General features: G+C 39.0%; 1 protein-coding gene across 1 annotated transcript in view; it reads right to left on the reverse strand.

Annotated features, from left to right (window-relative positions):
• Positions 1-15,169, reverse strand: part of spon1b (spondin 1b) — a 47,579-nt gene that overhangs the window by 10,820 nt on the left and 21,590 nt on the right. The window contains exons 4-6 of the mRNA XM_037253963.1: positions 9,277-9,350; positions 8,355-8,477; positions 7,872-8,020 (exon numbers count right to left, since the gene is read on the reverse strand). Of these exons, the coding sequence (XP_037109858.1) occupies positions 7,872-8,020; positions 8,355-8,477; positions 9,277-9,350 (346 nt within the window). The remainder of the gene's footprint in view (positions 1-7,871; positions 8,021-8,354; positions 8,478-9,276; positions 9,351-15,169) is intronic.

Here is a 15,169-nt window from a genome sequence, read left to right on the forward strand (position 1 = left end):
AAAGGGTGGAATGCCCCGGGGATGAGATCCTGCCACAAGTGGAGGAGTTCAAGTATCATGGGGTCTTGTTCATGAGTGAGGGCAGGATGGAGCGTGAAATCGACAGGCGGATCGGTGCAGCGTCTGCTGTTGTGCGGACTCTTGATTTACCAGCCTATCTACGTTCCTACCCTCACCTATGGTCAGGAGCTATGGGTCGTGACCGAAAGAACAAGATCCTGGATACTAGTGGCCGAAATGAGTTTCCTCACTTAGAGATAGGGTGAGAAGCTCGGTCATCCGTGAGGGACTTGGAGTCAAGCCACTGCTCCTCCACGTTGACAGGAGCCAGATGAGGTGGCTCGGGCATGTCATTAGGATGCCTCCTTGACGCCTGCCCGGGGAGATGTCCCACCGGCAGGAGACCCCAGGGATGACCCAGGATGAGCTGGAGAGATTATGTCTCTCAGCTGGCTTGGGAACGCCTTGGGATCACCTGGGATGATCTGGACAAAGTGCCTGGGAGAGGGAAGTCTGGGCTGCTGCTCCCACGACCCGACCCTGGATAAGCGGTAGAAGATGGATGGATGAATGGAACGATGGACGGATGGACGGACGGATTGAGTTAAATTTCAATCGTCGTTGTTAATGTGCCATTAGTTAGAGTGTATGGTGATTGTTTCAGAAAGTGAACTAAGCACATTTCAAATCTGAAAAATAATAGAATGCAGTCTGAATATTCTGAATGAAGTGCACAATTGAAGAGAAACTGTATGATTACATTTTATTTAATCATGCCAAGTCATTTTTTAAATCATAACCTTTTCTGAGTGTTCTAATTTGTCTAGGACTGTCATCTCTCTCTGGCTCTTAGTAGTTTTTCAAGTAAAGTACATAATAAAAACTTGCTCCATTGTTAAATCACTTGGGAAATAAAAGGTGCTGACATTTATTCAAGGTTATGAATGTTGAGTTGCTGGCCGCGGATGACAGATACTGATCCGAATTGCTGTCGAGAGCCATTCCTTTTCGGGAGCAATTTCGGGAAGCAAAACTGATTACGGACTGCAATTCTTTTTTCTTTTTTGCTTCTGGAGTGTCAGGTAATGTCATTGCCTCTGGCTTTGAATTATACCGCATATGTGTGTCGATGAGAAATTGTATTAAAATATTTAAAGATCTCACATTACTCTCCTGATGTGTTAAGTAAAAACGCCATATAGCCCAGTGGTCCCCAAGTGTTTTTCCACCACGACCCGGGTTATAAAAGTCCATAACCCTTTGTGGATCGGCAACTGTTTAGCAACCGTGGTAGTATTTTCTGTTAAATACATCTTGTTTTTTTATTATCAGGCATAGGCTCGTGTTGAATGTTCACTGGTTGTTTTTCTCATTTTTCCTCATCAACATTTTTTTAAATACGTCTGTTTTTTGAACTCCTTTTGCAAGCTTTCGGGTTTAATATGAGAACAAATAAAGAGGCAAAACAATTGTGCGGACTAAAGAGGAAGAGAAAATTAAGTTAAAACAAGAAGTCAACAGAAAATGTAGGTGAAGAAACATTTTGTGAAAGTGAGAGCAGGTGATTTGAGAGGAGACAACATCGTAGAAAGTTGCAGTAATTGCTTTGACACTGTGCAGGGACAAGATTTAACTCAGTTAAGAAGAGTCATGAATTCTATGCCCTCGGCCCTGTCACGAGTATAAAGTCACTTTATGAAGAGATTTTAGTTTATAACCACTTGTAAAAACAGGGAGGAAACACCGAAACTGCATTTCACTATTGTACATGGAAAAAGTTACGTGGACTGCTGCCTGAAGCTTAAGACATAAAAATTATATTATCTGCCACAGGATTTTGGCTGATGTAGTCTGGTCAGGGTAGCCTGGCATGTTTATCATTCCAGAAAGTGCAGGTAAAACAACTGGGAAAGAAAACCTGAACTATGGTTACAGTAACACTTATACAGATTTTTTTTGAATGATTATACTGGCTATGCATCACGAGCTCTAATCTTTTACTCTCAAACAATTGTGGATTTTCTTTTCATTTCTCGGTTAAATAAAAGTGCCATTGATTGTCCATCTATCCATTATCTGTACCGCTTGTCCCCACGGGGGTCGCGGGCATGTTGGAGCCTATCTCAGCTGTCATCGGGCAGTAGGCGGGGACACCCTGAACTGGTTGCCAGCCAATCGCAGGGCACACAACGACAACCATCTGCAATTTGTAGTGCTCAATCAGCCTATCAAGCATGTTTTTGAGATGTGGGAGGAAACCAGAGGACCCAGAGAAAACCCACGCAGACATGGAGAGATCATGCAAAATCCACACAGGGAGGATCGGAGGTGGGATCGAACTCACACCCTCTGAACTGTAAGCCGGTCGTGCTAACCAGTGCACACTGTGCCAACCGGCCATTGATTGTTTAGTGCTTAAATGCAATGCACACCATTTTGATGCTTAAATGTAGCTATGATTTGAAATCAATTTCTACTCAATGCCCAATTCACAATTATCAAGTGACTAATTAGCTTTCTCCCAAAGTCAGTTAGGTTAGGATTCAGCTGCTGCTGGAAAAGGAAATTTTATCAGATAGATATATTTAATGGCCCGCTGCCAGCAATTCTTGCCCTTATGGTCTGTCATCACCTGATCGGTAAGTCATTGGCTGTGATCTGTGATCCGAGCTGTCTCTCTAGCTTGAGGTTCAGTTAAAATGAACACACTATATCTTCTTGGTGGAGAGGCCAATTAGATCTACAGCCTTAGTATGCTATAAGGGTTCGACCGCAGGCAGAGCTTCCTTTATATACTACAATGGTTAAACTGTGGGCAGAACTCGGGCCTGCTTCCTTAGAGACCTGTGGAAATTATCTTGTCAAAGACCTTCCTCAGTAAACTGAACACAGTGGGATGATGGACATAAACTATAACTGGCTTCCGAGTACTCAATGAGGGGGGGTGGGGACATATGTGTCAAGAAGATATCACGCTGTAAATGCCACCCCACATATCAGCACTGAGGTCGAGACGGGGGTATTGATTATAATTTATTCAATTTCAGAATTACAGGAACTGACACAGTGAACATCAAAATACTGTCCATTATCAATTGTGATGGAATACACTTTTCACAGAAGTTTTTTCACAAAATTTTGAGTATGCAACTTTGAAAGGAAATAGTGTCTCAAGACACAAGAGATTCAAGAGATTTCAAGAACTCTCAATGCTAACATCAATACACGCGATCCTGGAATAATACTCATTTGCTGATTAAGGATGCTAAGAAAGCAATAGTTACCGTAATTTCCAGAATATAAGCCGCTACTTTTTGCTTAAGTTTTCAAACATGCATCTTATAGTCCAATCGCAAGTCATGTCTCTTGTGCTCCAACTTGTTTTGTTGTGTTGTAGTTTCTTTGTTATTGTATATGTTTTTTTACCACCTTACATTTATTTTTCTCACTTGTATTCCTGATTCTCTGCCTGTGGTACCATTTGTGTTCACTTACAAAGCTGGTCCTGCCAATGCTTACCTCCATTGCTAATAAAAATGGTCTCATCTGTTTCACTCAGTCAGCATTCATATATAGTCATCATGTCAGGACAATGACATATCCAACGCAGAACTAATTTCTGAAAAGATTCTAAAAATTAGGTTGTTCCAAACACTACCAGGAGATCTGGATAACAAATGGATTCATTTTCAACCATTTTAAAAAAGCATATGGAAGCTTATGCCAATGCATTTTTTGCTGGACTGATTCTGTATCTTTAACACCAGAGAGGATTTATCCTGGCTGACAGTCTTCTCCCTTGCTTGATTTGCTCACTTGTCTCATTCAAGTAGCCAATTAGAGCCAATTGTAAGACTCTTCCTGTCACAAGTGCTCTTCAGTTCCCCCCAAAGAATTGTGATCTTTCACATGGGTGTGTCTGGAAGACTGTGTGGATGTTTTGATGTCATCACTTCAGCAAAGCATCTCAAGATATAGAGTACCATTTTCCACAAAGCATTATGCTGGCATCATAATGATACTCTCAAGTGGTCTCAAATGATACACATACTGACACAGGCGCACACACATTTTGCCAAGCCAAGTACAACCACCTCTTTCCCTCTGAGATGAGTGACAGTAAATCCAAAAATAGCCCATTTGACAGCCAACCTTCAGAGTAAGATGCTTGATGACCAGCTCAACAAACACTAGCACTACAATGCTGACGGCAACAGTAGCATTTTTATGGAAGTCCATGATGGACTGTCCTCACGCATGGTATCATCTGCTGTTATGCATGTTATTATAGAAAAGAAACGTGGTAAATTTTGATATATTTTGCAACAACATATTTTATTAAATAATCATGAGCCTCATTATTTATGGAGGTCTAAGAGGTTGCAGAATACCTCAGCGAGAAGAGGCACACAGTATGTACTCAAAACAAGTAATTATCTCCCATGACTAATTTTTCCCGAGAAAAATTAAACACAATCTGCTGCAGTTCCTTGCTTGCTCAATTGAAGAATATTGAATATTGAAATTCCTTTTTATATTAAGACATGTTCACTTGTGCAATATGAATTTGCCACAGTGCCTACTACCTACCCACAGGCATTCATTTGCAAGACCATGGGGCCTATTTTGGTAGACTGGCACCCATTTAGTAAAAACAAGCATAAATTCATTTACGTGCCATTTTTAGGTATAGTCGGGCGTGTTCGGAGCCATCTTGTACCTCTCTGGGCATTCCAGCATTCCCCGACTCATCCAACAACTTGGTAGCAGAAAGTACTGTACTTTCCGCACTATAAGGCGCACCGGATTATAAGGCGCACCTTCAATGAATGGCCCACTTTAAAACTTTGTCCATATATAAGATATATACATTTGGCCCGCGGGCCGGACTTTAGACACGCCTGCTGTAGTGGCTCAATATTGGTCCATATATAAGGCGCACCTGATTATAAGGCGCACTGTCGGCTTTAGAGAAAATTTGAGGTTTTTAGGTGTGCCTTATAGTGCAGAAAGTACGGTAGTCTGTGCTTGGTGTAGAAACTAGGACATCTTCATTTACATGCAGGGGCAATGGTTGAATTCAGCATGTTTGTCAAATTTACTTAGACTAAATCTATTTTTTTTGTAGTCGACGCTAAAAGTGATGATAGTCAAGTCGATTTCAACCAATCTATGAATTTTTTATTTTAGTTCAGCAACTCCAAACACAAGCTTGCTCTCACTCTCTCAAATTGCACATTCCTAGGTCCTGCTCCTCTCTTTACATCATCACAGCTCCCATCAGAAATTCCATCAAGGACAGAGGTAGAAATGTTTTAGGGTAGTGAGACCGTTCCTCAATGTCGTTTGATGGAGACCTCAGTAACACTTTGCGTCTCCTTTTTATCGTGGTGAATTACTTAAGGGGCATGTTATACAAACACTCAACTCAAGGTTCGAGTTGCTTCGTAATTGGCTCGAAGACAGAGGGCCGGCTCCACAAAGACTGAACTGTGGCCGCTAATGACATACCAGCGCCAACACAGCCACAAAGTTTGACAGCTAAGTACAGTTTGCACTTTCCCCCAGATTGCACACTTGGCAAAGAAAAATGCGAGCTTTGCCCAAGAACACCTGTCTTTTCAAAACAATGGGAAGAAAGTCTTTCACTCAATTTGATTCACAACTGAAAACACACTGGTTTAAAACTGCCTACTCAACCTGTCACAGTTATATGATCTGAAACCACATTTTCCTACATTTTCAAATTTGGGACTGGATGGAAATGTTGTTTAAATAAGTGAAATATGAAATAATAAGTTATGAAAAAATAGAAGAAAAACCATTCCATTAAAAATGTAAGCATAATCTGGCGAGAGTATTTTATGTCAGAATATATATATATATATATATATATTTTTTTTTTTTACAGCAGTTCATTTGTTCATTTAAAGTATAACAATGCATGTGGCACATTTGTAAAGATGTTACATAAGGAAGGCCATTTTGTCATTGCAAATAGTAAGACTTAGTAAACAATGCAATGGGTAACTGAGCCACAACTTTTGAAAGTATGTGAATAAAACAGTGATTCCAAATGGCACCTGTTCATTATATGTATTCAAACCTTTTTTCAGGCTTTTGCTTGAGTAATGACTCCTGTCCACACAAAAACAACATCTATTGTTTTTGCAGTACCTAATAAGCACAAAGAGGCAAAAGCAGCCAAGAATGGGGTTAGGAAAGTCTGTCAGCCCCTAATGTGTGCACAAAACAGTCCAAACCGGAAGTGACAGGCACAAACTGTGGACGCTGACAGCACTCCATTGTTCCTTTGCAAATGGCCAAAACACACCTTTCTATGGCCAGAGAGAGTGGGTGGACGACAGGGGGATAAAGTGGTGCACAGGGAGATCCAGATTAACCAACACAGGTCCAGAACTTTGTATTACAATATATTCATGTAGTGTTGTTTATATACTGATGCTTTTTCAAAATGACATTACATGGCTTGAATGGATTCAGTTTGTTTTTTTCCCTTCCTCTTGTTTTCTCCAGCGTTAATGCATGTGACAGACAATGTAATGAATGTTTGTTTGATTCCACCCGTATGAAAAAAAATAATAATCTGCATCGACTGGATTCTTTGCTGGCAATTCACTAACTCATAGTTGGAGTGGAATTTATCAGGTGGTACAGTGTCTCCCAACCTGAAGGCTGTGGATTTGTACCCAAACTCTTGACTACCTTTTAAAAAAAATATATATATACTCAAAAACTGTCCTTGTAATACCGTATTTATTTTGAATTGCTGAGTGACAACAATTTGAAATTAGATGAGGTCCACTTGAAATTGAAAAACAATGTTTAGAATCTAAACTTTAGATACAGCAATAAATAGGAATTTGCAGTGTAAATCCAGTCTGACGAATACTCACTGCAAGACTAACTCTGATGGCTGTTTGACATCAGCTACCTTTGAACATTTTGTGTTGGATATTAAAAAAAAAAAATCAACACATTATATAAATTAAATATATTTGAAATAAATGATCACAACCCTACTGACACGGATAAAGAGACATATTACGTAAAACTGTTTCAAGTTACTATTGTACAAGCTCAAAATGTTCAAATCATCAAGATTATGACAGCAGGTGGAGCAGAAGTCACCTTGCAACAATAAATACTTGTGGGGCCCCTCTTGGGTTAAATGTGTGAATGGTCCAAAATGTACAAAAACATGCAGCAAGTGTACAGTTAAAGTGCAATCACTTCTGGATCAAATATCTAAATGGTAGTGCGAATGTGTTTCTTTCTGCTCCAATAAAAAGCAGCTGTCTTTGTATCGACAGCTGTTTCTTGGCTCAAAATCGTGTGACCAGTTTTCTCAAAGGGTGAAAGCATACTATCCAGATGTGAATTGAAGTATCAACTTTCAAGATGTATTCACAAGGTTTACCATCAGGTTAAAAGCTACTGAATGCAGTTGTTAATTGTTATAGTTTGAAAAATCTTTTACGGAACCAAAACATCAACATTAATTCACTTGTTCCACTCTGTAGAATTTAAAGGTGGAACATAATCCATTCCTGGATTACCTTTTTCAAATTGCACGTCTATTTTTTTTCTATACGCACACACTTAAAGAACTAATTCTGTCCTTTAGAATAATTATATAGTTTTTATGAGGGTAAGGTCAAGTAGACATTTTACAGTAAAGTATACGCACTGCTAATTTAAAGAGAAGGATCGTCCTTCCTCACTACAATAAGACTCTTTTGCTCATTCACTTCATTTCATTTATTTAGAAGCAAGTTTCTTGAATGAATTAAGTATATAAATGAAACACATGGAATCCCATTGACACTTCTTCCAAATGTGAACTCTACCTTCTGTCGAATCTCTTCTTCCATTTTGATGGGGGAGCCAAACTCAGCAACTTGTCGCACCCCCTCACTGGCATAACCTCCATACTCCCAGAGCACATAACCTCTGGAATGGGATGCACCAATCAGTGCAGACCAGTGGTTGGCGCGTCCTGTAGGACAGAAACGTAACAAATATTGATGAGTAAAAGTAGTTTCTTACAAGAATGAAGAAGGACCTGACGTAAATAGTTGGATAGGTTACGCTAGTATAAATTTCCTCTACTTAACCATGGCACACATTTTACATCACATTTTTTTAATATTAGAAAAATGTCAGGCCACATTGCTACTGCAAGTCTAGTGCGAGTCAAAAAATATGTCACGGTATGGTTTGAAATCAAACAAAAAGCCTTACATTTATGATATAGCATATTAGTGAACGTTTTATTTGTTCGGTAGCCTATATGTGTGCATATGCATGACATGCTTGGAATTTGAGCTCACTGGGATAGTCTTTGGGATGCACTTTCTCTGACCAGTTTCCATAGAAGGTGAGTCTATATTTGGCTGTCCCACAGGCACAACACTCCAAGGCAGGGTCTGCTGTTGCCTCCCCAAATACACGTTCTGCACAGAAAAGATTGACTCATATTATCTTGGGAAATTTTTGCAAAAACAGTGTCAAGAAAACATCCTAAAGTAGAAAGAAAAAATACTCTTTTGGAAAATTACAAAACCAAATGCAAATTGTCATATTAATTACTTTTAGCCTTGAAGCGCAGTCATCCATATGCATATCCATTATTCTCCTTGACCAGTGTTTGGCATTGACAAGATGAGGCTAATTGAATATTTATCATAGCAGAAAATTAGTTTGAAGAAATCCTGCCATGCTACCCAACGTTTTTGTAGGATGAGTAGAACTTCTACAGCAAAATTTGCAAACACATTTGAATAAAGATAGGGGATTGCTTGTCCGTATAATAGCCTATTTTGGTCAGGAAATAACTTTTTAAAAGACTTCCGAGTTCTGTCAGAGAAATAGTTTGTCGCATTGCTTAAATCAGCATTTTCAGAACTAAGATGCTCCAATCCCCAAATGCAAACAAAAAGACTCAAACAAAACAGAAAGGCAGCATTGTTACAATTCTGGCATGGATGTTAGTCTGCAGCAAATTCAAAGCAACCTGAAGGCTGAGACAAAGCTCTGTGGCAAAACACAAAAGAATATTTCAACATAGACTCCCAGGAGAACACAGCTTTTCTCTCTGCCTTTCTTGGCGTCATTTCCAAAAATGGCACCGAGATACTGGGAGATGATGTGCGCTTATTAAATAAAATGAGACATGGTGAAGCCCAGCCCTATATTTGCTGGTGAAGGATATGATCGGCAAGGGGGGAGACGATGATAGGCAGCTGTCATTACCTTTCTCACATAGCCGGATGGTAAGAGAGCCCTCATCTTGGAAATAGATGATTTTCTTCTGGACAATGCTTGCTCTGCAGACAGAGAATAGAGACAGACAGAGTTGAAATTATTGAACTCGCAGAGAAAACATTTTATTGGGAAGAAATGGGGCCAAATAAGCCATTTAATATTGTTAACCCCTTCCAATCATCAAATCTACACATCCAGCCATTATCTGAACTTCTTGTCCTCATGAGGATCGTGTGCGTGCAGAAGCCTGTCCCGGAGTCAGCTGTTCAGTAGGCGTGTTACACCCTGAACTAGTTGCCAGCCAATAGCAGGGCACATACATACAAACAATCATTCACATTCACAATCAAACCTACGGACAATTTGAGGTGCTCAATCGGCCTACCATCTCTGGAATGTGGGCGGAAACCAGAGTACCCAGGGGAAACCCACACAGGCATGGGGAAAACATGAAAACACCACACAGAAAAGCCGGAGCTGGAATCAAAACCAGCACCTCTGAAATGTGAGGCCAAATGCTAACCAGTGCTCCACCGTGCCGCCCCAATCAGTAAATGCATTGGATGAATTAATATTGTTACCCCTGTCCCTTTTGTGGGAGTGCAGTCATTTTAATGCTCCTTCCATCAAAGGCACGGTATTAGAAATTGTGGCTTACACGTCATGCTCTTTTCAGTCTTCTGTAGTTCACGCACTATAGTTACGCCGAACACTTTGGACATAAATATGGAATGCAGACTGTTTCATACAATATATCAGGGTTCACGCCAGATCCACAAATGCACATTAGTCCATGCATCCCTATGGATTAACATGCTGCATGAATTCTCATGTTAATATCTGGCGAATCTCCTCATGCTTCTCCTAGCATGTATTTATTGTTGTTGCTGTTTATTCATCCGATGCATGCAATTTAAGCCTGATGAAAAAAAATCTTCATCTACACATCATTTTTGTCATATTTAGATGCTCAAAGAGTGTGTGTATTTTGAATGAAAGATCGGCCACATTGAGGATAACCCTGCCAGAATAGAAAGAAATATGTTTCAGTATACAATGAAAATGGAGGCCCCAAAGTAAGAGCTGCCCCCTCTGAGTTGGATTTAAAGTTATGCTGTTGTTAAATAAACAAGTTTAGTTACATTTATTGAAAAAAAGAATACTAAATACATGTCTATTGTTCTCTGTATTGTTTAGAACATTTATTTTGGCTTCTTTGAGGCTCCCTATCACAGTGACTCGAAGGGAAAAATTCAAAAGAATAGTTCTTCAAAAGATGTGTGACTCTTTTGACAGAGACACAACCCGTTGACAGATACATTTCTGATAAAGTGCCAAAAAGATACTATAACTATATAAATTATCATTAAGATGACTTTGTCAAGTTATGGAGTTCAAATCTAAGTCAGTCTGACTCGAATCAAGTCGTATGACTCGGGTTTCCCGTCTCTGGCGGCAACAGACTTGAAATGAGGCAACATTTTCAAAACTGTTTTTAATTATTTTTCTGGCAGTCCATCAAAATATTGCTTGACATGAAATCAGAATGTGGGGCCAAAAAAAAGTGGACAAATAAGACCATACTGTGCATTTACATAGACACAAATTCTAAATTGTGTTTTGTTGTGTGGGCTTTGATGGCACCACAAACAACAGGAACAAATTACACCTTATCATGTACTTCTCTTGTAAGAACTTCTGTTACTTGTTCTCTACAAGTCTTTCATTTGCAAATACAGTGTGACAGCATTTTGGCTGGTGTGTCACATTTGGTCCATCAAGGCATGTGCCAGTTTGATGGCTCTCGGAGCTCATTATCACGCGCATTGCTCTGAGCACAAATAACTGTGAAGCCATGGGTAAGTCTGAGGAAATGTTCTGCCAAGAACCCATGCCACAATTTATTTGCAATGTTATGAACCACAGACATCTGCTGTATTTTTATTTCATTTGAAAACAAGCTCTCCCTCAATATCAAGGGTATTGTAAAAATGCCAATACCCCTAATGTTTACTCTGTCTCCTTGGGTTTGCAGACTCATCTCCCTTTAATCTTCATCATTAAAACTGCGTTTAGTGTCACGGTGCTCTAAATTGTTCTAGATTTCCCCATTTTTCAGAGTCTCAGTTTTGTCTTATAATTAATTAAGGCCTCTTTATATTCAAACATATGTGCGAGCGACAATATTTCATGTCTCATCATTTATTTTAAATTGTCAGTTTTTAGTCCTCTCCTTCATGTTGTCATATCTTGTTTTGGAAGCTTTACTTTCTGCGCTTGTGTTCCCTCATCATGGTAAATGGACCCCTTTCGTATAGCGCTTATTCTAGACTGTATAATGATTCTGTCCACCTGTGGCCCATTACCTGTGTATAAATAGTCTGCGCCTACCCCTGTCTATTATCAAATCGTCTTGTTTCCTGCCACATCCTGGGACAGACCTTGTCAGAGTTAAGGGCAAAGAGTTGGTGTTTTTTTTTTTTATTACTAATTCGCCTTTGCTAGTTTTCTGAGTTGATATTTTTCTTGCATTGTTTTTGTCTAGATTTGCTGGGATTTTTATTTGTTGATACTCTGAGTATATTATACTGATTTGTGCATGTTCTCTTATATATGGAAATTAACACACCTGCACCTTATAGTCCAGTGCGTGTTATAAATTAACAAAACAGGGTTTCCACTCATTTTAGCTGGCACATCTTGTATTCGGGTTCGGTTTACAGTCCAGAAATCACAGTATTCAAGTATTGACGCAGTAAAAAGTAATGGTAATAACACCCATAGGTAACTGATTTCTTGCTTTTCATTAAGGGGGTAATCTAATTTTACCAAAGTTGAAACGCTGTTATTATTGTATATTAAATGTGGTGGTACGATTATAATTGATCATTTTATGACTACTGCATAATCCAAATACATTCTGGCACCACAAATAGGCTGCTTGTTGGGTAGAGCTCCTTAAAAAGACAAAAGATCATGAATTCAGCACTATTTCAAATTCATTGAGGTCAAATCAACAACATCCATGTGAAATGTACATTGTGCCCCCGACCAAAGACTTTGTTGACATCCGTTGAGGGACTGTTTAGCCTGAGGAAACTAGTGCTTACGCCAAAGAGAAACAGGATGTCTGATAAGAGCTTTGAAATGCTGCTGCTTCTGAGACACAAGAATTGTTTTGAAGGGTAAAATGGGTAGCCTATAATATTTGAAAAAATATTTGAAATCATGTGAGTTCTACAGATTATCTGTCTCAAGTTATGAGCATTTATTTAATTGCTACAATTACTGTGAACATATTTTATATTATTAAACTGTTAAAGTTTTAAAGCAATACATGAACCATAGAATGTCTGCAAGACCACTTATATAATATTTGAAATCATGTGAGTTCTTCAGATCATCTGTCTCAGGTTGTGAGCAATTATTTAATTTGCTACAATTACTGTGAACATATTTTATATTATTTAACTGTTAACGTTTAAAAGCAATACATGAACCACAGAATATCTTAATGCCACCGGGCGGCCGCATTTTCTAACCAGATGCAGAACAAAAATGACAGTGGAAATATTAAACAAAATAACCACGTACTGTGATTTTTTTCAGTGCAAAGGTCTCGCTTGCATAGTAACCATTCCAGGATGGCATAAATTGCCGAACAGCAACCCAACATAAGGTACAAGACCTTTTTCACGAATATCAAATCACAGGAAATGTTAATGTTATTGAGATACTATGTCTGCATGCCATTCCTTCCATCCATTTACTGAACCACTTATCCTCTCGATGGTCGTGAGCATGCTGGAGCCTATCCCAGCTGTCTTAGGGCGGCAGATGGGGTACACCGTGAACCGGTCGCCAGCCGATCGCAGCAGGTCATTACAAATCCACAAAAAAATATTAAGCCGACTCATCTTGAAGTATACAGTGGAGTTTACGACATGGTGCTAGTGCAACTATGTCATGTCTACCTAAATGTAAACCTCCAATATACAAGTATTTGTTTACCAGGGAAGACGGGTGGTTGCCACCCTTCGCCCCCACCAAATAACTAAAACTAATACAAAGAAATATTGAACGAAAAATCTGTGAATAAGTGAATTCACAGCTGCTGAATAACTGTGGTAGTCTACTATGGTAGAGGAAACATGTAATTGAATTTAAGATTTCATTTTGCTCCCTTTTTATTTTTTTGATAAACTTAATCAAGGAGTCACTCAGAGTGTATTCGCCACGGGCCGCCAGTTGATTGTCAGCTCTTGAAAATGTCCACTTATTGTTCTCATAACCTTTTTGTCGCAATTATACGCACCTTCACCTGTTCTTAATATCTGAACCTGCCTCAGTGTTGCTCTCGAATTGCTTTCCTTCAATTTTGGTCTTGAATTATACTTCCTAGTTTTTCTTTTGGTCATGACTACAACCTGCCCTGTCTCAAGATATACTGTGCTCGATATCAAACTGGGACAGAGAACAGAATATTTTAACAAAGTGTTAATTTCGTAAGTGCTACACAAAAGCCGGGACCGTTAGTTTGCATTTATAGAGTTCTTCAAATGTTTGCCATAAAAATCCATTATGTTTGTACGGTGGCAACAAGGTCTTGGGTGCCTGTACTTCATCAAGCAGAGCCACATAAAATTGTGTTATTAAAGTGAGCCAAAACACATTGACTGGACACAAGGGAGGTACTGGAGACATTATATTGAAGTTATTAGTTATATTGCTTCTATAAATCTAACAGAGCAAATGGTGCAATAGGGTTGACTGCTAAGGCATGAAATTGAAAAAAATGAAATATACAGAGCATCACCATGCTTCACTTGATGACTCCATAACATATTATTCAGTATTGCTAATGGTCAATTTATGTGTATCAAGTCATTTAATCATTTAATGAAGCAACCTAAAAAATGGAGGTGGGCATGGTGTCAGCTTGGGTGACATGCAATGTGTGTGTTTCCTTTTTTACTTGAATAAATAAGTAAAGTGACATTCCCTTACAATTCCTGACAGCAGATTGCAGATGATAACCACATCTCTTCAGGAGCAGGATGAATCACTGACCATGCAAATATTGCATTTGACAGCTGTCCGTCAATATCTCATCGGGGCTGAAGGAGCTCGAGCTTATTCCTTTGGCACATTAAATCTTGCAAATTGGAAACTATCGTGGAAAATAGTGAGTACACTTTTCAAACAGTAATCCATTGCTCCTGTTGTTGAAAATAATGCTGTGATATTTTCATTATCAGTCCACTGCTGTCAGTATTTCAGGCCGGCCCAGTCAGTGGTGAAGTTTTAAAAAATGACATCTGACTTTCAAAAACAATGACACAACAATAGAATCTGAACAGACCATATTTATAGATCCAAGATATTTTGAGCTGCTTCTAATTTTGCTGTTTTGCCCAGCCATTCTACTGCTTCATTTCGTACAGCTTCCTTGGAAAGGTGAGACGGTCTTATTCTGAGATAAAAGAGCCTACGACTTATAAGAAACGGAAGAGTTCATTTAAGACAGGTGGTCTAGATGAATCGACAAAATAATTACATTACAAATTATTTAAGTTCAAAACAATGTTGCATTACATTAGTATAATTTTTGGTATCCTGTATATGTAAAAATATTTGCATAATCAATTCATGATCAAGTCTTTTCATCACAATACGAGAGAATAATGACCACTAAATTATGCAATCTCATCATGAGGAAAACTGTAAAAAGTCCTCAGACACCCTGAATAAAAATGAGCCTTAAAGTTGCCGGAAGGAAAGAAAAGGAAGTTTTTTTTTCCACTGACATTTGGCACTGAAACAGTTTTCATAGTTGTGCCTTGGCCTCAAACGTGTGTACAGTACTTCGTGCTTCCAAAAG

This window comes from Syngnathus acus, chromosome 6 (genome assembly GCF_901709675.1).
Source record: "Syngnathus acus chromosome 6, fSynAcu1.2, whole genome shotgun sequence".
NCBI lineage: Eukaryota > Metazoa > Chordata > Actinopteri > Syngnathiformes > Syngnathidae > Syngnathus > Syngnathus acus.